Source organism: Apis laboriosa, unplaced genomic scaffold, assembly GCF_014066325.1.
Source record: "Apis laboriosa isolate Shangri-la unplaced genomic scaffold, ASM1406632v1 scaffold19_cov150, whole genome shotgun sequence".
Taxonomy (NCBI): domain Eukaryota; kingdom Metazoa; phylum Arthropoda; class Insecta; order Hymenoptera; family Apidae; genus Apis; species Apis laboriosa.
The window spans coordinates 1,398,846-1,423,701 of NW_025222278.1; the positions used below are offsets into that span (position 1 = coordinate 1,398,846).

The 24,856-nt window shown below is 35.1% G+C and overlaps 1 protein-coding gene across 5 annotated transcripts in view; it reads left to right on the forward strand.

Annotated features, from left to right (window-relative positions):
- Positions 1-22,731, forward strand: part of LOC122712191 (putative polypeptide N-acetylgalactosaminyltransferase 9) — a 302,022-nt gene extending 279,291 nt beyond the window's left edge. For 4 of the 5 annotated variants that reach the window (XM_043931624.1, XM_043931623.1, XM_043931627.1 and 1 more), the window contains 7 exons: positions 2,341-2,654; positions 3,589-3,787; positions 4,264-4,433; positions 6,969-7,097; positions 15,520-15,630; positions 20,260-20,388; positions 20,976-22,731. In XM_043931624.1, coding sequence (XP_043787559.1) covers positions 2,341-2,654; positions 3,589-3,787; positions 4,264-4,433; positions 6,969-7,097; positions 15,520-15,630; positions 20,260-20,388; positions 20,976-21,116 — 1,193 coding nt within the window. In that variant the 3' untranslated portion in view covers positions 21,117-22,731. Of the gene's footprint in view, positions 1-2,340; positions 2,655-3,588; positions 3,788-4,263; positions 4,434-6,968; positions 7,098-15,519; positions 15,631-16,356; positions 16,462-20,259; positions 20,389-20,975 lie in introns of all 5 variants that reach the window. The other variant, XM_043931628.1, reaches the window with a different exon arrangement.
- Positions 22,732-24,856: the final 2,125 nt, after the last annotated feature.

A 24,856-nucleotide genomic window follows, 5' to 3' on the forward strand; every position in this document is an offset into this window, starting at 1 on the left:
ACGAGATGCTGTAATAAAATAAGAAGATTTGATTGATAATTATTGTTGGGGAATGATGGCGAAGTTTCGTTGATGGAGTAAGTATATAAGTTTGTTAACGAGTTATCGACGAAAGAATTGTATAATGCATTTTCCGTATAAAAATGAAATTCATGATGCAATAACTTCAACGTAGGTACAAGTTAGTTGAAGAAGTCTGTCTCGATAACTGAGAGAAAAATATATCTCATATCTTATATTTTCTTTTTAGGCATTATTTTTTAATAAAGAATTATTTTTTAATAAAGAAATTAACTTTAATATTTCCTTCGTTTGAAAGGAAATATCCTTTAAAAGAATATCCTTACGAGAACGAAAATCAGAAATTTGCAAATATATTTCCTCCCCAAGAAACGAATCTTAGTCTTCAAAAAAAAAAAAAAAAAAAAAAATAATAGGATTCCTTTCTGTAGTTCGTTTAATAGTTCGTTGAAAGAGATAACCAGAAAACAAAGAGCAGTTTATCGCCAAAGGTGTTCGAATTAACGTGTCGCCGGATGGAAAGGACAGATAGCTAACCGTAGTCACGTGTAACAAAGGAGAGAGAAAGAGGAGGGGGAGAGGGAGGAAGGAAGAAAATAAAAATCGGTGGTGGAAAAGCCGGCGAGATTAAGCCCGCTTGACAGCAGGTTAGCGAAGGCGCAACGTGTTGTAAACGATATAGAAACCAGAGCAAGTAAGCTCGTGCAATCCACCTTAAAAGCTCGAGATAAGCTTCCGTGGCAACCGGAAGTCGAGCTCATAAACATAGTTAGCCCATGCGCTATGGATAGCAGATGGTGTGCCCCGTTTCAAAACAAACTGATTGTTTTATCATGAGACAGAGACAGGAAACAATGAGCATCTCTTTTTACATTCGTGTTCTTTTTTTTTTCCATTCTTTTTCTATCTGTCGGTAAGATGGAAATAATAATAAAGTGGTTTGTTAACAAAAATTTGTAATAAAGATTTAATTAATAGTAATAAGGAGAACGTCTTCTCTTTGTAATTACGAGATTATTACAACGTAATGGAAGGAAGGAAAATAATTTGATATTTCTGCAGCTTTTGATGAGGGACTAAATAAATTTGTAACGTGATGAAGGTATTGTGGCTATAGGTTATTGCGGGAAGAAAAAATTAAAAAAGAATATTATATAAAATTATGAAAAATTAATATTTTTTTATGAAAAAATTTTTAAATTTTTAAAGAATTATTATAGAGTAAAAAAATACAAGAGTATTTTTATTCTTTAGTTTTTCAGACAGATTTTCCAGCTATTTAATTTCCACTTGTGAAATACGAATCGCGTGTTCAATTTCAAACGAAATGCACGATTCTATTTCAAATTTCTCGTTTTGTTATAAACTTTAGTATAAAAACGGATTGTCAATTATAATTATTTAAATATAATTTGTAACGCTTGAAAACGATTTCGATATTAAAGATATCGAAGATTTGTTTTAAAATAAACTCGATCGTTACAATTCGTACGGGAATGATCCTTGAAATCCCTGTATATTATCTGCAGTTAAACTAACCGAACTCAATAAGTGAAGGCTTAGAGAGAATGTTCTCTCACAGAGGTATTTTAACGTAAAGTAAATCACGAATGTCTACTAATTGCTATCCCCAATGGAACACTTCGACTATAACTCATCTGATATCGTAAATCTAAATTTTATGTACAATTACATTGGATATAAAGTTATATCGCGCACCGTTTCGAGTTATATCGTTTAAAATTAGTCGATAAAATACTAAAATTGTAAAATATTGTAATAATAATTTTTAAAACTCGTCTTCTTCATTTTCTGATTCTACCATTCAATAGATTCAATAAATTTGTAATATAAGGAACGAAATAAAATTACATACGTATATCTCAGATTTTATACTTTAAATAATTTCAATAGCAAAACGATACAAAATATTTAATATGCGAAAAATGATTTTAAAGGTCAAAACAAATATAAAAGTTGGTATACAAAAATATCGATTGAAATTTATTTATTAAGTTATAAGCAATTGAAATTTGTATTGGACGAAGCAAAACAGATAGAAAGAGACAGCTTTATCGTGTTACATCATTCCGCCGCAGCGTGGCGCTCCATGTCATAGCGAAAATTTCAATTGCTCGTAACTCGATAAATAAACCTCGATCGACATTTATGCATACCAATTTGTCACTGTGGCCTCTAGAATCGATCCTTCAAATATTAATTCCACTGATTAACTGTTAATTATTAATTATTAAACACTGTACAATAATCGAATTTAAATATTCTTCGCTCAATCGATCGAATTAAAAATTCCAACAGCGCATCTCCAGCGTCAATTGGAGGACTACATGATGAACTACCCGAAAGTGCAGATCATTAGGGCGCAAAAACGGGAAGGTCTTATCAGAGCTCGTTTACTGGGCGCTGCAGCCGCGAAGGCCCCTGTCCTCACATATTTGGACAGCCATTGCGAGTGCACCGAGGGTTGGCTCGAGCCCCTTCTCGATCGGATCGCTCGTAATCCAACGACAGTCGTTTGCCCCGTGATCGATGTGATCGACGATACAACGCTGGAATATCATTGGAGAGATTCCGGCGGTGTGAACGTGGGTGGATTCGATTGGAATCTGCAGGTAAGCGAAATTCCTTTCGACGTTATTTCGTGGATGTCGTTGCCGAGTGATGACAAAACGCCGGCCGCGCCAATGATTTCATCATTGAGTAAAATGTGAATAATTATTGCTGGAATTTGAATGATTGCGCTTTGAAGGGATCGAGGTCGGCTCGGGTTCTCCTGATTTCGGGTGAATTATTTTGAAACAACATTTCATTGTAAAAAACATACGTAAGAATATAATTGAATGATAATCTTGAAAATCGTGTATAAGCTATCGATGGAAAGATTTCAAATTTTTAAAAAGAATTCTAAATTCATAGTTTTTAAGGATTTCTTAGAATAATGTGCGCACTGGAAGAATATATATATTATAAAATGCACACGGTGTTATAAAATGATATAGGGGAGAAAATTGAAAGAAATATACTTACTATGCTATACTCTAAGTGAAACTGGAAGTGGCGAGTTTTAAGTGGTCATAGTACGCGTATGGTCAGACATGTATAATACATTTCTCGAAGCTCTTTTCTTTTCACGTGTTTCAAAGTAATTTTTTTCATTTTACTTAAATCCTAAAAGAAAAGTATTTTGTGTTTCAAGTTTACGATAAAATTATAAAACGAAAAATAATATAAAATAAATTGAATTTTTTCCTTTAGAAAGGAAAAACGAAAAAATTGTCATAACTGAAATTTTAAAAAATTTATACATTTCGATTCATCCATTCAATAAAATCTATAAATAAATTTGTGAATACACATTTTCTTCGGCTTAAACAATAAAAGATCAAACCATTTATAATTTTATCTCTCGTTTAAAATTAGCCATCTTCAAGTTTCTCAAGTTTCTCCAAAACATTTCGAGACTATTTGTTCTTTCCACCAACTTTTTACAATTTCTCTTCATCAATTTGCCCGATTTCCGAGATTCCTTGTTGATTTCTGTATCAGTTCAATTGGCACGCGGTTCCGGAGAGGGAGAAGAAGAGACACAAGAATCCAGCGGAGCCTGTGTGGTCACCAACGATGGCTGGAGGCCTTTTCTCGATAGATCGAGCTTTCTTTGAACGTCTCGGCACGTACGACAGCGGGTTTGATATTTGGGGTGGCGAAAATCTCGAGCTCTCCTTCAAAACGTGGATGTGCGGAGGTACGTGTAACACCGATCGTAAAAGATTTGTCTCACAAGAATTTATCGTAGAAAATTGATAGAAATAAGAACTCTATCGAATCCCATACCCCAATAATAAATTCTATCTTATTTCAACTCACTCGCAAACTCGAAACAAATTTTTGAAACGCTTCCAGACTGACCTCCCCCTTTCCCTTTCCTCTAATTTCTCTCACGCGATAATCAACGAATCCATCCTCCTTGGTCTAATCCACCTAATCGGATCTCTATCAAAGTCCAATCTCTCCACGATCTCTCGCAATCACAATCTTCATCCTTTCGTCCTAATTTTTCCACGAATTCCTCACGAAGGAAATCCCTTAGGAAGGAACTTAAATCCTTGCAACCCCTTTTTGCGACAAAATAAATACAATTACTCCCATCCCCCTCCCGTCCGCAATCAGCCGTTTCCGCGGCTGAACGAGACTCGAACGCCGGTTGTGTTTTTGTTCCAGGCACCCTGGAAATCGTGCCCTGCTCACACGTGGGACACATCTTCCGGAAACGGTCGCCGTACAAGTGGCGGAGCGGCGTGAACGTGCTCAAGAGGAACAGCATAAGGTTGAGCGAGGTGTGGCTGGACGAGTATGCCAAGTACTACTACCAGAGGATAGGTCACGACAAGGTGAGCCATCCAGACTTCTTTCCCTTTCGATTTTTCTTGCTCGACCTTTCTATCTCGATCGCGCTCTTCTTCCTCGAGACTTGATTAGGGCGGCATGTCTCGAGACGAGTTTGCGTCACAAGTATGAAAATAGCAACGAAGAGAGTAAAGGATGTGATATTTAAGGGAGCGTGGAAATAGATTGATTTTATTTTTTTGCTCGTGGAAGAATGGAAGAATTTTGTTATTTGTCAAGAGTGATATAAATTTTTTTTGGCGCGTAGATAGTTTTTGAAAAATGAAGAGAGAGTATAGAAGATTTTATAGAATATAAAATTTAATTATAAATTATTATTTAGAAAAAAAAAAAAAGAAACAAAAGAAGATCGGTAGTTTAATCTAAAATAGAATAGAATCTTTTTTTATTATTTAAATAAATTCATCATAGATAGATAAATTTTATAATTTTATGAGAATAGAATACGTTTGAAAAGAAATGATAACAAATAAAAGTTTGCGAGAAAGATTTCCTTGATATTCCATCTGTATATCAAGATATAATTCGCGCGCGTATAGAGATTATAAACTGTTTTGAATAAAGTCTACACACGTTGGGAAACGTGTCTTTCCATTTGCGTGTGATTTTATTGGTCTCGTCGGGGCACATGTTGACCGAAATAGTCGCCATAAGGGATGACGATAATAGAGAGAGCCATAGACCGAGGACTCGTCGTAAAAACCAGTCTATAAACACGTGAAGCACTCTTAAAGATCACTCTTGTATTCCCCTGGAAGGTATTTCCTTCATTCTCTATCCTTTATCCTATCATCTTGTCCCCTCGAAACGAGATCGAGTGTGTCGAAGGATGAGATAAAAATTATTCGACGAAGATTAATTTTTTTCGTTCAAATTTTGTTCGATAAAACATTTTCCAAAATTAATTTATCGAATTATCGTTGAAAAATGATTTTGAACGTCCATCTTATTTTATTTTGAAAAAGAATAATTATTAAATAATTATAATTCATTATAGATTGTAGAATTTTTAGATTTGTAAAATTATAATAACTATAAATAGTTATAAAAGAAGCAACAAATAATGAATTATTGCAAAAGAGATAAAATGAAAAATAGTTTACTACTTTTTACATCTCTTGATTTGTAGCAATATTTTATACAGTATGATATAATAGTAGTATGATATAAATGTAAATATAATGTGAAACATAAAAATATGAAATATAAAAATTTAATTTAAAGATTAATTTGAAATTAATTGTTAAAGTCATTTACAGAAGATGTGTTAATAATATTCGTAATAAAAAAGTGAGACTTTATTGGTTATGAACTGACACGTGTTCCAAATTTGAAGAGATTTTTTTATTTTAGAACAATTCAACAATTTACTCGAGCGTTGCTGAAAATTGTTTTACATTTTATTTTATACATTTTATCGAAAACGTTTTATCAGTCGAGCACCGTTTTGACACAATACGTGCTTGAATTTTCCATTTTCTATATTCCTTGACACGTTGCAAAATGCATAAAACTATGAATGTGAAATAAAAATAAAAAGAAACGATAAGATTTTTGGAAAGCATGAAACTATAAAATATTGATTTAAAAAAATTTAAATTTCATGTTTTATATTATCATATTTTTCTAGAAATACTTAATTAAATATATATATATATATATAAAGATACTCTTTTATCGTTATTTTCTATAGGATATTAATTTTTAAGTAGAACAAGTCTGTCATTTCTGACACAATCTCTTATGCTCCTTTAAAGTTCATTGCAAATTAATTTCAAATACAGAATGAATTTAAAATTACTATACTATATAAACTATACTATATACTACATACTATATATATGTAATACACTATAAATATTGCAACGAAAGCAATATTATTTTAATAAATAAACAAGTAAATATTAAATAAATACATATAAACGATAAACACATATAATCATTTACATTTCTATTTCATTAGCATTCGAAATTAATTTTCTCAAAAGCTCTTTGCACAGATTTAACATCTATTTACGAAATCTCACAATCGAATTTAATAACACCAGTTATCCAATTTTATCGTGTCACAAAATAAAATCATTCTTTTACTTTTTATCTTTATTTTAAATTCGTCGTTCGATTCCTGCCAAACGAAAAATAAGACAAAAATTATCGAGTACAGCTTAAATATTTTCTATTTTTGGATAGTAGAGGGAAAAGCTTGCCCAAAGTCCAAACAGGTTCCACGAGCGTCCATGAATCCCACCCTCGCGCGAGTATTGCCATTATTCCGCTCTAGGAGGCTTTAAACTCCGGCCCATAAAAGATTCCCCTGCATTTCTCCTCTTTATTTCCTCCACGCTCTTACCTCGCCTCCCTATCCCCCTTCTTTTTTACGATTATATCCCTCATCCCCTGCCACCCTTTAAATCCCTGCCTCCAGGAAACGATCCCTTTCCACCCGGTTGCGCAGGTCCGGCTTCCTTCCTTCGCTCGTCAGGCAAAATTTCCGGGCTTATGATTCGCAATTTTCGCAGGGCAAATACGGGGACGTATCAGAGAGGAAGGCGCTGAGGAAAAGGCTCGGCTGCAAATCGTTCAAGTGGTACCTGGACAACGTCTATCCGGAGCTGTTCATACCTGGCGAGGCGGTGGCTTCCGGCGAGGTAAGGATTCACCCCCTCCTTCCTCCTGCCTTCGTCTTCATTTTCTTTTCCAGGAGATCGAGGCGATCGGGATCAACGAATGGAGACGTTCGTTCCTTTAACCTCTTCGGTACGTGCCTCGACTATGGAACACGTGTGTACGCCACGTGTATTCGTATTGTCGAACCGAGCGTTTGGTATATATGGTATGACATATTTATTTTACGTACGTCGATTATAGCGTGTGATCGATGTACATTGCGGATTGGGTACTAGGTTCGGATTTGTGGTGCTTATGCGGTCGAGGATCGATGGTGATTTGATATTGACTATAATCGGTGGCATTTATTTGGAAATCCTGGAAAAAGGTTTGATTACATCGATGATAATAAATAAATCTAATAATTGGTTAGTGTGGTTTCCAGAATTCGATGTAAATTATAGTAAAAAAAGGGATTATTTATGTACAGAGTTTGGTGTCAAACAATTGGTGAAACGATTACAGTCTACGTATTTATTCGTATAATTTGACATCGACTATAGTCAACAACCGCCATGTTTGTTTCTACGCTCGAGTGTAGATTTTAGTCGACGCAAACGTCGCATGAATTAATACCATCGAGCATCATTTATAATCGACAGCTTATGAATGTCAATAATCGATGATTTCGAAATATCATTTGTATACCATATTGTTCTTGCTCGTTATATAATATTCCATAACGAACGATGGCCATACCGAAGAGGTTAGTACAGGAATTACCATTGTCATTTTGATATACACGAGGATGTCAAGATACTTGGAGGCTCCACTATTTTCGTGGAAAGAATAGTCAAAAGATAAATGGACAGGGAAAGAAAGCTCCCTTTTCATCCTTCCTCTAAGACCTTTCCACGTTTCCTTTTCCAAGAGACACGATGTTCCACGATTTCTAGACGTACGAACATCCTTTTGCTTGGGAGAGACATATGTAAGTGTCGAGTGTTGCGAGATTGTTCTTTCAAAATCCTTTCGAATCTTTGTCCTTTGAAATTTTTCTTATAAAAATTTATTTTTTGGATATTTGAAATTATCATAATAATCTAGGAACATTTACGTGCGAAAGAGAGGTTATGTAACATTTTTAAGACAATATTTCTCTAAAGGGTTCACTTTTTTCAATCTAATAGCTAACTTCTCCATCAAATTCAATTCAAATCATCAATTTACGGAAACAATATTTATTTTCATTAAATTAATCAAAATATCTTAACGAATCCTTAAAAAGATACACATTCCTTATCTATCTCCATAACAAAAATATACACGAATTAACTTACCATTTTCCACGTGATGACATATGAAAATTTAGGAAAGTTAAAACAATATCTTTACGCTTTGATCCAAAAAATCTTGCAACGATCCAATTAAAAAAAAAAACCCACATATCATTTTTTTCCCATTTTTTTTCGTGATATATCTATAATACGAATGACACGACACGAAATTAATTTATATTTCTCATTAGTCTCGCGCGATACGGAAATATGGGCCGGCTGTGTCCACCCAGATAGGCAAAGTTCGATTGTCGGTGGCGATGATTGATGTCGACGAGGTTGCGACATGGAAAACAATGCGCGCGATCGAGAAACAATGCGGGCCGTGGTCGGAGGCAATCTCAATCGGGTCGCGCGGCCGACATCCGATCGGAAATCGATTCGTCTCGATCGGCTTGTTGAATTCTTGGCTCGCGGGCGGGCGAAAATCGGCAGCCGCCGGATACGAAACGCGGGCAAACGGCGAAATCGAACTCGTCGCTCCCGGGCGAAGACGTTTCAACGGGGCTTAAAGGGGATTCCCTCCCCCCCCCCCTCCCCCCTCTCGTATTGCCAACCGATTTCCCATTTCCGATTTCGCAATTAAAGTCTCCTTTGACGGCTTATAACTCGCGGCTGTTTTTCCTTCTCTGCCGCGTTCGCCCGCGTTTATGCTCCCCTTTTAATTGATAAACGGTGTTGCGGATATTACATTCGCGTGGATTGCTTTTCCTTCTCGTTTGTTACGTGGATTGTACATACGCGGTATTTCGTTTGACGATTCCATCAATGGAATCGGATCGATCAATCTTCCCGTTTCATCCCGAAATTAAGAAAATACATTTTTTTAATCTCATCTATTAAGTTGGAGAATAATTTGTATAATATATTTATAAAATTTCATATTGTCAACAATTTTTAAAATTTATAAATAAAAGATACGTGTGAGTATGTGGTTTTCTTGAAAATGTATCAAAATTTGGTTTAAAGAAACACTACTAGTGTATTATAAATAATATAACAAAATTAACAAGTACACAAGTGTAGACGAGATATTCAATAAGTAGTAATAACACGTATTCTATCGGACGTATCGAATTCTCTGCAAAGGGTAGTATCAATTTCATTAATTTCCACTTCGGTTGGCACATTACACCACCGAACGATACCCGAAAACGAAAGAGAGGGGAGGGAGGGAAGGAAGGAAGGATTCGTACGTACGATACATAAATATCAACAATGGAAAATCGATGGCTCGTCGTCAGAGATGGAAATCACGGAAATCACGATGTGCGCGATCCGTGATTTCGCTCGCTCTCCCGATTGACAGTGCATTAATTTCGTCCCCCCTGCGGAAAGAGGGGGAGAGTGGAAGAGGAGGAGGAGGAGGAGGAGGAGAAGGAGGAGAGGGAGAGGTTGGAGGCGATCAATCACGTCTCGATTTATTTCCGTCGTGTTGCGAGGCCCGTCTCCTGGCCCTCTGTTTCCCTGCATTCGTAATTGCGAAATGATTGTCGGGCTTGTCGCCGATAATCTCGTGGCACGCTTCTCCTACGGGTCATTACGTTCTCTCGACTCGCGCGCCACCCCTCCTCCTCCATTTGATCGATGCGTTTCCACCCCGCAATCCTCCTCCTGTCGAACCGCGAGTGGATCTCGCGGATCTCGTGATTCCCTGGATTGGTGACCCCGATACGATGCGTTTCGTGTTTCGAGGGGTGGAGAGGTATGCGCGAGGCAGATTCTTTCGCTCGAACGAATCGAGAAAAAAGGTAGTTTTCGGCGATGAAGGAGAGAGGGTAATCGTGAAAGATAAAATCGTCACTTTCGATGAAACGTTCTTGTTTGGATTCTTATTTGGATTTCTTGGTTTCTTTGAGGGCAACTTTTTTGTGAAAACGCGTGTTTGAGAAGGGGATTTTCTTAAGAAGAAAGTTTGAGAAAATTATGAATAAAATTCATCAGTGATAATAATAGTGTGTATTATGTAGACGATATGTGTTCTTGCATTTTTCTGATTACTTTTAATAGCATTAGTTTAGGAAAAAATGGGGGAATTTTGCACGTGGTAGAGTTAGGACGTGGGGAATTCGGTTAATAACGATTATTATCGGATTAATCTGCATAAATTTCGCAAACTCACACGGTACTTTGCGCATGAGAGTAAAATAGAGTTGATATATGATTATCCATTTGCAACGATGGTAATGTAATTTAATAGTGATAATAGTCGTTTTGTTTAATCTCAGTTGCTATGGCTGCTGCATTTGTGTTGTTTCTATCAGAAATAAAAACGAGAGAACAACGAATAGGATTCACTTTCGAATTAATTTTGAAAGAAGATTGATTGAATTTTTAATTTCTGAATATTTAGATCGAGTAAAAATATTTTTAGATCTAATTTTAGATCATAGAAAGATGAAGGAATTATTCCTTTTCGAATTTTAGAAATTCGATCTCAAATTTTTTCTTATATTTTCACCAAATTATATTCTCGAAAGAAATGCGAAACGAGAATTAATTATTCCAAAGATTTACAACAGGATATCCTCTGAATCATCAAATTAATTTCAACGATTGCTACATCATGTGCAAATATTGATCGATGAAAAGTCATCTCTCATAATTCTTCGAGAAAGTTCCTTTCCTATATGTTTTTGAATTCGCTGGAGTATCACATCTTACGGCTTATTAAAGACCTTCCACTATTTCCACGCAATGAATTGTCACGCAACTTGGATATTCCATGCTTTGCTTTGTTCCTTGTTTTCCTTCATTCGTTCTCGATTTTATCGTGAACGAAAAGCAAGCTGTTAAGTCAGAAATTTTCCTGAAACGAACAATTTCAAATAATTATTTTCGGCTTAAATAAGCAGGAACTGGTTAGTCACACGACGTTTCAATTTTCAACGAGTGAATCGTGCGTCCAGACTCGTGAAACTTAAAAACTCATTTTGAAAGTGAACGCGGAAAATGAAACGGTTCTGAATAATGTTTTCCTGAAAGTTGAAGGCTGTTCAGAAGTTTCTCAAGTCGGGGCTCTGTGCCCTCGTTTTTGTGATACCAAACTTCTACAGGATTCCTAAATACATCTTTATATCTTAGCATTAGGGATACAATATTTTGACGCGTGAATATTTCAAAAATTTTAAATTTTCCATTATCTTCAAAAAAATATTTTCAAAAATTTAATCAGAATAATTTTTCATTTAAAGAAATGTTTAAAAAAATCTGCAATGATTTTATCATATCATGCCTCCACGATATTGTTTCATCGATTATGATCGATCATCACGTTCCTCGGGAAGAGATAGCTTAATCTTTCATAATTTGCACGGGCTTCCTTACGGAAACCGACAAGGCGGAAGTGCATCGTTTCCCTCGTGTCACGTTACTCGAGTATGATCGAGTGGAAATTAATTTTTAAAAAAGACGATCTTCTTCTCCAAGATATTCCATTTTCCTTTTGTTTCCCCTTCGACCAAGAATATTCTCATAGAAAGATCAAAAACTATGTACATCTTAAAGATATTGTATCGATGAAACGACGATTAAAAGTGTCTCGTTCGACTAAAAACCTTTCGATATCAAAAGAACCAAACCAAAAAAAAAAAAAAAAAAAAAAGAAAAAAGAAAAAAGAAAAAGAAAAGGAAAAAAATTAAACACACAGCACCGTCTGCGACCCCTTTTATCGGGTCTCGCCGACTGGAATCGGAAAAGAATCAAGCGGAGATCGTGCCGTGGAAATCGCATCGATCAACCGGTTCCCACCCCCGCGAGTATCCTTTGCACTCGAGCCCCCCTTCCCTCCTATCCAAACCGGAACGGAATGCGTTTTGCCATATTTTTTCCCGTCACGGCACCCTTGCTCGTTGGCGGGGAAACTCTTGGCTGGTAAATAGTGGGGGAAAGAGCGCGTTGGGGAAAAAGTAGGAACGCGTGAGAAAGGATGGGCGGACATTTTCGCGAAGAAACGTTTTCACGTGGACTGAGCTTCGGTATGCGATCCACGCCGCGCGCGAAATAACAATTTCTGTCTCAGAGAGCATTGTGCTCGAGAACTGCACCCTAGAACTCGCTATTCCCGAGAAGAGATCCATCGATGATTTCTTCTGTTATTGATTCCTTTGTTATTGTTATTATTGTTATTATTATTATTATTATTATTATTATTATTATTATTACTTTCGTTATCGCGATGTGTATAAATCAGGATCAAGGATCGGGGATTGTTGTTGGGTTGTTGAAAAAACGGAGGAGATGAGTGGATTTATGGGTCCAGCGCGACTCTTGCATGCGAATAATTTTTTCGGGTTGGCTTGTGCGAGTGAAAAATCTGTGCTCGCGGGAAAAGTGTGATGGATGTTGGGGGGAGGGAAGGGGTGATCTGGATATTCGATGAAATAGCACGCGGGAAGGGAGTGAATGTTTCGCTTGATGTATGCTTGGTGTGAAGTGTTTCCAATAGATTTTTCTCCCTCGTTAACGGTTGTTTTTAATGAAGAACGATCGGTTAATGATTTTTCCCTTTCTGATTCAATATTATTACGATAAAATTAGATTTATAATTTTAAAAATTCATCGTATCACGTAACCTCTCTTCTCGATTCTTGCAACACTCGATCAAATTACAATGTATATATATATATATATATATATATGAGATACATGTATATATTGTACAAATAATATTACAGAGAACGAAATTTTATCAGTCACGCGATAAGTCGAGACGATCATTCAAAGCCTGTCTACCAAATTATTTATCTTCCAATCAACTCTCGTTTCAATCCACCATCCAACTCTCGGAACAAAACTCCTCGACTAACCTTCGTCCCTCTCTATAAATCAACCATCTCTCCCTCCCTCCATCCCCCGTCGAAAAAATTAGTTCCACGAAGCCCAGGAGCCTCCGAGCCTCTCTAATAAAGCTCGGCACGAAGATGGAGACCCGGATGCAACTTCCGGAATTTCATCGAAGCCGGCCGAACGTCGACGATAAATCAGTAGTTTTTATTCCAGCCGTACACCGCCACCGTCGAGGGTGGTTGGAGGGGGATGAAGATGACCGGTGTTGAAACTGCAACGACCACAGAATTCTTGCATGCAGAGAAATCAAGACTGCTGACCGTGCTTCCATGACCGAATGCACCCGCCGCCAATGAAAACGCGTGTACACACATTGGCGCACGTGGCCTTCGAAGTTCTATCGAGGCCACGTGTCCGTGTGAATTCCTCTCTGCCCTCCTTACCTTAAAATATTCCGCTCGCTTCGTTTTCTTCTACTTTTTTTTCTTTTTTTTTATTTCTCAAAATATATCGAAATCTAAATTATTTTTTATATTTCCAAGTTATTTAAAAGAGAGAAGATATTATAAGAGATATATAGAAATTTTAATTTTCACGCTCGTTTCGAAATGGATGGGATAATTTTATTTAATGAGATAATTTTAATTAATGTAAGGAGAGCAATTGTATGTAGAGATCGTAAATTGCCGAGGAATCAGATTATTTAGTTGCGATTTATAAGTTTTGTATGCGATATTGAACAGTTGGATTGATTTTTACGTTTCAATAATATTTTTCATTTTTACATTTTTGAGTTTAGAGACAAAAAATTAATCGAAAATGTCTATTGTTGATTGAGACAATTGAATTAAATAAAAATTGACATTGGCGTAAGTCGATTTCATTGTTATTATAAAAATGTACATTTTTTTGTCGTCAATCAAATAAATTACAGCGCGTATTGTAAGAATCTAAAAGTTTAGAAGACAATTAAGAGGATTGTTCCCCGTGTCTTTTAGTTTGTTGAATACTCGGCCAATATACCATCTCTGTGTCCACACGTGCACATACGGGCGGACAAAACGGTAGCTCGGCTCATTTTCGATTTGTCGCCGTCTATTTGAAAAATGGAAGAGCGCATCACTCTGTTGCAGCCCTCTAATCTTTTTGTTCCCGTGCAGTGTGCAACTGTTCCACGCCTGGGTGTGCACCGGGCTCGAGGAAAAATCGACCGATCGTCGATACGTTTCGCCAGAGGGATCTCGATTGAACGGTTTCATCGGGAGAAATGGGGGGGAGGGTGGTTGGTTTCAGAGGGTGTTTGATAGAAAATCGTGATAGCTTTGGTGAAATACTGGCGGAGATACCGTGCTATGAAAGTAGTCTTAAACAATTTCGTAATGGGAGAAGTGAATACGTATATTTTGCAAAGTTAGGTTAGGTCGAATGAACAATATTTAGTCCATTTATACACGTGACGTACGAGAACCGTTAACAATCGAGATTCAATCCGTGTAATCCGTGACAGAAGAGAAAAAAGTTTAGCACGCGAAGATATTAATAAGAATAAGAAAATCGAAATGTATCGAAAGAGGAGAATTTTTTCGAGAGCCATCACAGAAAGATTTCGAGAGCGGGTTCATTCAATTATTGCGTCTTCCTTCTCCCCTTGATTTATGCGTTTTTTCATTTTCACAGGCGCGGCTTTCCGTGAAAAACTTGACCGCTGTAAATATCCCTGGAAACGCGCGAACATCGAGAGAAAAATAACGCCCACTCCCCTATTGGAGGAAAAATATTTTCCGATAGGAAATCGTCCGCTATGCGAAAAATATTTTCACCTAGTACATGTTATTCTTATTGTTTTTTACGACGTGCAGATATCGAGGATTGATGTCTCGCAGTTACGTCCCTTTAACGAGCACATTTTTTTTTTTTTTTTTGGTCGTTCGATTCATATCTTTTTTAATTTATTTCCTTTACCTCAAAATTTCGTAAATATCATCTTTTTTATAAACTGAATCTTCTATATTTTATGGCAATTATATATATATGAATCAATCGATAGCTCATACTTTATTTTTTAAATAATAAAGTTTAATTAATCAGAATTTTATTACATAAATATTTTCTTTTCTTTTGACACAAATATCTCATCGATTATCGAACTTAATAAAGAATTATTAGTATTGCAATGTATTTTTAAAAATAAATTTTTAAAACGGAATAGATTAAAACATTTCGATACAGTATAATTTCTCTCGGTGTTCGCCCGAATTGTAAAAGAAATTTATTATTTATTAAACGTGCTAACCGATATTAATCCACGAAATGATCCACGTACTAACTAACGAACAGGTTCGTAATCTTGGAGAAGGAGGTAACACCTGTCTGGATTCACCGGCACGCAAGGCAGACTTGCACAAGCCTGCCGGCCTCTACCCCTGCCATCGACAGGGTGGAAATCAGGTACAAATAGAGCCGTGGATGCCGAATCCCATACCAGATATGTGTTTTTTAAGCCCCGTCGATCACTCGTTTCACTGTCAGCTTGTTTTCGCGCCTCGATTTCACGATTTGAAGCGAAAACTCGACTTTCGCCCCCTCCCTCCCTTCCTTCTTTTTTATTTTTGCACTCGTATTACGTTTGTATCTCGCAATTTCTCTCGCCTCGATACATTGGTGTTCGATTTTCCATGTTATTCCAAATTTGATCAATTCGTTTGCAAGATTAATCGATCTATAATCGAGATTTATTTTAAAAATAGAGTAAAAATTTGTGAAAAATTTAAATACATAAACAAAAGAATTCAACGAAAGAAAATTCAAATATTAAACGATATTTTCGAATTCTTTCCTCTTCAAAAGTCGACTTTTCGTTTCTTCGAAGGAAACATTTTTAACATTTAACTCGTATTCTCACTCGTTTACACATATTTTAGGTTTGCACGCATGTTTATCTGTTTGGCTTCGTATTTATTCACCTTTTCAGATAGAGAGAGACAGAGAGAGAGAGAGAGAGAGAGAGAAAGGATCACGAGATAAAAAATAAAGGTGTCGCACGTAACCTCTTTGCGTAAGATCGATCTTAACAATAAAAAAAACGAAAGAAAAGAATGAAATTTCTCTTCAATGATATTCTCGTGGGCGAGAAATCGGTAGTAATCGTTTGAAAAATTTGTTGATTCGCTGCAGATCAGACATTTGGTTAGCAGCATGTGTATAGACTCGCCAGGGAAACCTGAAGATCTGCACCAGCCAGTGGGTTTATATCCCTGTCACCGCCAGGGAGGCAATCAGGTACACGAATTCAGAGTTCAGATACTCAATGAGAATAAGAATTTCGAACGTGATATGTCAATAATCACGGGGCATGCGGTGGTATATGCCTGGTATATATAAATATATATATATATTTTTTTTTCTTTTCCTCTAACGTTGTAACGTTAATGCAATTGCAATTTCGTTGATATGATGCGAATTTTAACGTTCTTTCGATCCTTGATGGTGATGGGATATCCACTTGCTCTAGCAGAACGAAAAAAATTTATACATCGTGTCATGCTGCGTCAAAATTTCGTGTCCCAATTTCTATGAGGAATACATTCGAGAAACGAAAGTTACATTTTTTTTTAAATTTCGCGTTAATCTCGAAAATATCATACAACGTCGAAGAGACGAAAATTTGAAAGGAACGAGATAAAATTTACGAACATTACGAAAATTACGAACCTCTGTACTTTTTTTTTTTTTTTTAAAGTGAAATATTTCTGCTGCGAAATATTTCCGTTCTCCTTGTTGTTCACGAAAATTGATCAAACGATGAATGGAATAGTACGATTCTAAATCACATCTCTAATGTATTCCACGCAAATGTCCGCTCAAATGGCGAAACTCGCTCGTTAAACCGGTCCCGGCTATTTACGAATTTTCTTGGCTTGGGATCGGGTTGAAACGGGCGATCGTTTACGATAATCGTCCTGCCAGGAACGGAGTGTTCGCCAGGGACGAGGTAAAAGAAAAAGGGACCGTTAAACCGACGACGCGTTTACCATTTAACTCGCACGCTAAGCTCGACCCATTTCGGTGCAATTAGTAACCCCGCTAATCTGGTGCAGGTGCTCATCAATCGTCCACCTTCCTCTCTCTCTCTCTCTCTCTCTCTTTCTTTATCCGCCTCTCTTCCCTTTATCCTCCTTCCGCTCACACACGCGAACCGAGGCCAAGCCTTCTAGCTTTTCCAGCTACCCTGCCACGGCTATCCGCCGGCTTGTCATTTTTACCTTCACGTGCCATCGTGTCGAATTAATCTTCTCGCCCCGTTGTGGGAACCGGCACGCGTGCTGGAAATTATCGCCGTGGGTGTGACCCGCTTGGAAATAATGCACGTACGCCTGGTTATGATGTGCCTTTCAACGGCCATTGATAAGAAAGTCTTGGAAGTCGATGATGAATCGATTCCTTGTTTTGTTCGTCCTTGCGTCTTGACAGTGTTTCGTGTTCGTCTAGGTGTAATGGATACGTGTCTATGAAAGGGAAGGATATAGTTATTTTTTTTTTTTTTATTTTAGACGGAAGGAAAGAATGGGAAGGAAAGGAAAGTGTCATTTATTGAAGTAAGAAATAGGAGGAATAGGTTATATGAAAGTTGTGATACGATTTATTTAGTGATTTTTCTTTTTCGATGAATTTTCGTTGAAATTACTGTATATTTTGTATATATATATATATATATATATATAAGTTTTAGGTTAGGAATAATCAGATTATCAATTCGACTGAATCGATTGAATCGATTAACTACGAACATAACCTCAAACATAACCTCAAATTGATTATTAAAATCCAATATATATTTCACAATTATCTGTCAATTATCAGTAATCATAAAATCCATTTCTCAATTTCTTCACTCCACTTCTTGTTTTACACGATATTGAAAAAACCATTGAAAAGAGACTAAGAAAATTTGCATCTAGACCGGAAGAAGCAAGCAACCGTGGAGATAAGGGAGAGAAAGAGTGCAGAACTCGTTATCAGGCGCAGAAACGGATATAGAAAGATGATTTCCTAAAATCTCTCGTCGTTAAGAGTCACGCAAATGGCGATTAATTGTGAGAAGAAGGGTATCCAGGTTCAACTCGTGAATACCGGATGTCGTTTCGCTTGATGTTTTCCGCCGGTTCTAGAACGGTTTAACAACCGTGACGACCGCTTACAACCAAAAACACAATCAGTCGCCACTCGCTCGCTTGGCCCCTGTAAAGCGTCGCTTTAATTTACCTATTTGCCCTAGCAATTAAGCCGTGGTTTCACGGCAATTAAGCCGCTCGACCGACTCTCCTCTGATACAGTTATGGATCAGTATACCTTTTCACTTGGTATAGCCATATCGATGATTTTGAATGAATGACGGTTCGAAGTATCGAGTGGATATTTCGATGATGTAGTTCTGAAACTTTCTTTTGTCGGATTTTTGAATTCTAAAAATATATAGTAAACAACAGAAACGCAATTGATAATATGAATATGTATTAATACAAATGTTCGAGCGTTAATTAAATTTATTAAAAAATTCTTAGATTTTCAACTTTCAATTTCTAATATTCAATCACGATATCCTAAAATTTTACAAAGAGAAAAATACGAAAGTATTTTTTTTTTTTTGAAATCGTTGGTGTGAGTTGAATTAAAGTCGTTTTCATCCTTAATCTTGGTTTTTTTAATGGTCTGGTCGCATTTCAGTATTATATCGATGGCGCGGATATAGATAGTAATGCTTGGTTGTTAACGTGCGGTAACTGGTGCATGGCGTTAATCCTCGCTTTTCATTATCCCGAAAACCTACCGCTTTCGAGTCTATCGTTGCACGACAGGGGCTGAAAACCTTTGAATTTTCAACGCAGATGGTTCTGACAGCGTGGTTACAACCGTGTAACGATTTGAATAAGTAGAAGCCACTGTTCGCTCCTGGCCACTCCTGGAATTTAATGAGCCTTTAGCTACATATGCTTCTCATGCCTGTACAAATTGAAATTTTCTACTACGTTCGAGATAATCAACCGTGATTTTCGTACGTAAGAATTGTCTTTGGTTTCGATAATTTATTAAATAATGTGATAAATTTCTTCCATCTTTTGATTGTTCGCTTCTCAAGTTTTTATTTTTATTTTTGTAAGGAAAATTTTATTTAGAAAGAAAAATTGATGTAATCTATAACTATTAGAAGATTCGCTTAAACGATGAATCTTTAATTTTCTTAGAGTCTTAGCTACCATAAAACAAAGACTCTTAAAGGTTGAAAGTATTAACTAAGCTATTACATGTGCAAATTTGAGCCTGTCACATTGTTAGGGTAATTAAAAAAGATGAAATCTTCAATCTTCTTCATTTGCATTAAAGAGTTTAAGGGATTTCCATGCACGTTGCGAGAAAGTTGAGAGACTGTGAAAAAAAAAAATTTTGATCGTTTCAACAAACAAATTTCTTTTTCAATTATGAAAATTGGCCTGTACTAATTATAAACTTTTCTCGTATTAATTTTACATATCGCAAAATAGATAAAATTTTGAAGAATTGGTAAGTGATTATGGTCAATTATATGTCGGACAAGATATCAAATACCATTTAATTTTAAACAAATTTAATTTTAATAATTTTTCTTTCTTCTTTTGTACGGAGCATTTGGATAAAGATTTCATATTTTACTTGAATCAATAAACTCGAATAAAAAATTATTTGAAAATAATCGATTTCATCTTAACACGAAATAAATTTCTACAATTAAAGACAACAGAGTAGTTAAAAACAGTTCATTACGTCTAAATATTTAAAAGTATGGAATTAATAATTCTTATACCCCATTGTTAATTTTTGATAAATTCTTAAATTCTTAAATTGCATAAGAAAATCTGTTCTTCCAACAAATAACAAAGAAGTTTATCTCATTCTGTTTGTCGCTCGAACGTTTACGCTTCCGGTGTTCTTTCGACAAACGGATGCATCCATATTCGCGTACACTGTCTGTCAGAACCATCGGTCATAGGCAAACGTTAGAGGTCAAAATCCACGGGCATTAATCTTGATCGTTTGTCACAGTACTGGATGTTGAGCAAGACCGGTGAGATCCGTCGAGACGAGTCGTGCTTGGATTACAGCGGCACCGATGTCATCCTCTATCCTTGTCACGGTAGCAAGGGGAATCAACAATGGATTTATAATCCTCAGGTACGTTATCCTTGCGTTTGTAACAAGTACGGGATTAATTAATATCAAATCCTATTACGAATTTCCTTGCTTCGAAATTATCTTTTTTTTTTTTATTTCAATTCTGGATTTATTTACATTAAATTATTGGATTTTCTTGTTTATTGATTTGAAATTATTGAAAAAAATGAGATTATTTAAAAAATATAAGGAAATTTTTAATATCAAATTTTCCATTTCATTTGCATCCATGAAAAGTGTCTATACAATGTATAGAATATGCAATAATATATTTATTTTCTTTTTTATCATATAAAATTGTTATGAAATCTTTTATCTTTTTTAAGGATAATTTTGCAATGAAATCTTCTGTAAATTTTTATTTTCATAAAAAAGTAACACTTTATCGAATATGTGAATCACTTTTATAAATGACTGTACTTATTCTTTCAATTTCTATTTTCTCCTTGAAAATGGTTATAATATTCATGTAATCCGAAAAGCAAGATTTATTTCTATTTCTCATCCACTTCTAACAAATTTTTGAATATTTCAATATCTTTCTTTTTTTCTTACAAATATTAACCAACCATTGATTTCTCTTTTAGACGAAGCAGATCAGACACGGAAGTAGCGACAAGTGTCTGGCAATAACGGAGAGCAAGCAACGGTTGATCATGGAGGAGTGTTCATCCTCGGCAGCGAGGCAAAGGTGGTCGTTCGAGAACTACGATCCATCGAAGCTGTGATATCGCGCTTTTTCGCGTCACCAGTCGAAAAACATCGCACGAAGATACGATCGCACCGGCTCTTGGGTATCTGTTCAACGTTACTCCATCGCCAAGACGCGTTTCGGTAGATAGATGGCGTGGTATCGAGGCATGGAAGCCTCGAAACGCCATCTGTCGGACGCTCGAGATCGACTGGAAGACGAGAGAGAGAGAGAGCTGGTCGAGGAAAGTTTCGAGAGAGAAGAGGAAGAGAGACGTTCGAATGGCCTATATTTGGCTGTAATCTCGAACTGTTGGATGGACGTAGTGCAATAGAAACGTCGTTTCAAAGGTGATCGAGGAGGGATATGATACCCTTGGATAAGCTGTGACCAGTGTACAATGACACTTGAAGAGTGATCGAGGAAGACGCTTTCGCTGGCATTGAAGAATTGAGGGTTTTACGAGAAGCAAAGGACTTGTTTAGACTTTTTAATCTTTATTTCTGCTTTTGGGTAGTGTTTCAATGGGACTCGTATCTTTTTCCTTTCTCCTTTTTCTCAATTTCGGTTGGGATACATGTTGATGATTGCTGTTCTGAGGTGTCGCTTGTAATTATTTAAATGGTCTCAATTTTCTTGGTTATTTATATATGAGTGATTTAATGTGGAAATTGTGGTTTAAATGTGAGATAGTTAATAACGGATATAATGTTGAGGATTTTTAATTTGAATTGAAAATCTAAAGAATAGTTGAATGCTAGGAAGAGAGTTATGCAAGGAAAATAAAAATTAGCATTTAACTTTAAAAAAAAATGATAGAAATATTTTTATATTTAAGAAGAAGTAAATAGATTGTTTTAGAATCTGACTTTATGATTAGAAAAAATCAAAAAATAATTTTAAGAAATTAATTTTCTTTAATAATTTTATTAATAATATTTCTTAAACATATTTGAATATTCTGTACCTAACAGATTAATCGTAGATTACAGAATAATCATAAGATAAGTAAATTTATATATTAAACAAATAATTTTCAAGATTAGAAAGATTAATTTTCTGACAAATATTTTATAATATGTAAATACTAAAAGACTCATCAACATTCCAAAACTAAGATTACTATAAATATGATTAAACTATTAAAATAATTACAAGCGATTATTCTTCTAATAATAGATGATAGAATCGTTAAATAATTGGATTAATTAAGTGTAATGATTACGTATACGATAATCGCGCAAGTACTTACGAATCGAAACAAATGTTCGATATAGTTGTAATTTTAAGTGTAACTATTAAGTGGCAACATCAATGCGTCAATGACAGCGAAAAGCGCGTTATATAAACGGACGAACGCGGCCGAATCGATCTCCACGAGAGCCTCGATCGTCGCTTTCATCCGTAAATCCGTTGTTTTAAGGTGGATCGAACGATTTCTATAAGCTGCTTAGGGCGTGTGCCATCTCAGAAACGACATGGTATTTCAGTTTCAATGGAAAATGACGAATCGTTGATTGCGAATAACGAAACGAGAGTTTATCGTTCTTATAAATTGAATGATAAACTGGTAGTGTGAACAGAATTATTTATTTTAATAAGACATTGATCCTTTGCTTGAATATTTTTTATATCGAAAGGAAATAGTTATATTTGTGTAAAATCTATCTGTACTAAATCATGTAAATTTTTCTTGTATTTTTTTAATTCAAAATTATTTTAAAATCAAGTTTTATGCTTTTGAATACTTTGTTTGTTTTTTTTGTATCTTCATTCAGTTTTTTCTTTTAGTATGTTTACTTTATAAATGATGGAATAAAAATAATCGTTTCACTTTGATAATTTAAAATCATTGAAATTGTAATTTATATTATTTGCAAAATTATTTTTAAAACTTTATTATTATTTATTGAAATATGAATCTTCTATGATTCAAAATTATTATAAATTGATTCCATTATATAAAGATGAATTTGAAATATTATAGTAAGAAATAACGAACAATCTATTAGATTTGGAATGCACATCAAGCTTATTATTTGATTTATTGAAATATATCAATATTTATTTATCTAAAACAAATATACACATAAAAATTCTTTAAAAAAAAAAATAAAAATAAATCTAAAGATTTTACTCACCATATTTTCTTAACTAGTTCCTATAAAAGAAAAAAAAACTATATTCTGTTATATATAAATAAAAACAATAATAGATTTGATTTATTGAATAAATAAAACTCATCGATCAACGATTCGTCGACATATCTTCGTTTTTTTATCGTATCAACGATTACGATAGCTTACATTCCAGTATGGGCGCAAAAAAAAAAAAAAATTGTTCGCTAACGATTCCAAATTCTGGCGAAACCATTTTTTCTAAATAATTTAGCATAGTAGGTAATGCATAGGAAGAGAATAAAAAAAAAAAAAGAAAAGAAAACGAACGAATAATGATACACATTCCGATTACGGTGTAGGAAGATTTTTGTACATTCGTGTAAAGTATCTTGATGCCAGTTTAGACCGCCTAAAGTAAGTTTGCCGAGTGCATGTGCGAGAGTAAATCAGTTGCAGAATGTGAGAATCCTCTTGAATCACGAGTAAAAGAATTTTTATAACCCTTTGCTGTCCGGGGATTTTCAGATTGAGATATTTCGAGAAGAGAATTTGATCAAAAAACCGAGAAAATTAATTAAATCGATTTATTAAGAAAAAAAATTTATCAAAAATATTAAAAACATAAATTAATATATCGTTTTTTATAAAACATAATGGACATAAACAATTCATTCTAATCAATTCTAACGAAATATTAATAATGTTGTAAAAATAGCTTTTAAGTAAAAGACATCAAAGGGTTAAAAATCAAGACTCTATTTAAAAAAAAAAAAAAAACGCAATCTGCAGGTGTCTGTGCGTGCCAACGAAATCGTGAATATCGCGAGAAATATTGTACAATATTCCAATTTATTTCGATCGTCACCAATTCCTTTACAAGTCATTCGTACTGACCTTCACGTCATTCCAACATATTCTCAAATTGTCGAAAAAAAAAAAGTTTCATATTTTCTTCAAAAATTCATCCAGACAAGGTAGAGAAAACAATCATGGGATTCGATTCCATACTCAGATCATATTCACAAATGATTAACTATTATAATTAAGATCGTAAAACCAGAGTGTGCATTTAATGACGTGAATGTTGTGAATCGTATGAAAAAATTTGATCAGAGAAATTTCAACAACGAGCGTTTAATCGAACGCGATTGAAGATAGCGATTTCCGAACATTTTAAATTTCGCGCCTTTTATTACGGGTTAGGAAGATCGGCTGTAAGACGACACCCGTTGAAATATTTCCTGCAAATGGAGATAAAAAGAGAGAGGTATATATATGGGAAAGCCGTTAAGCGACGATAAATAATGTCGTTACTTCGTCGTGAAATAATTAAGAAAGAAGGGAATACGTATAAATATATATAAATATGATTATAAATATAGATTTAAGATGGTGTAAAAGTTTATCTTGAACAATGCCGATGAAAGGACGAATGGAAATTCAACGAGAACGTTTATACAGATATAGATATACATATATATATATTATAAATATATTATATATATGACATTTTCTACATTTGGTAAGGATGTTGCATATCGTACGAACGAGAAGACGCAATGACGATAAAAAAGAAGAAAAATAATATAAAAAAGATGTAATATTGGACAGCCGAGCGACGTTATGGGTCGCACGTTAATTAATGTAATATCGAACG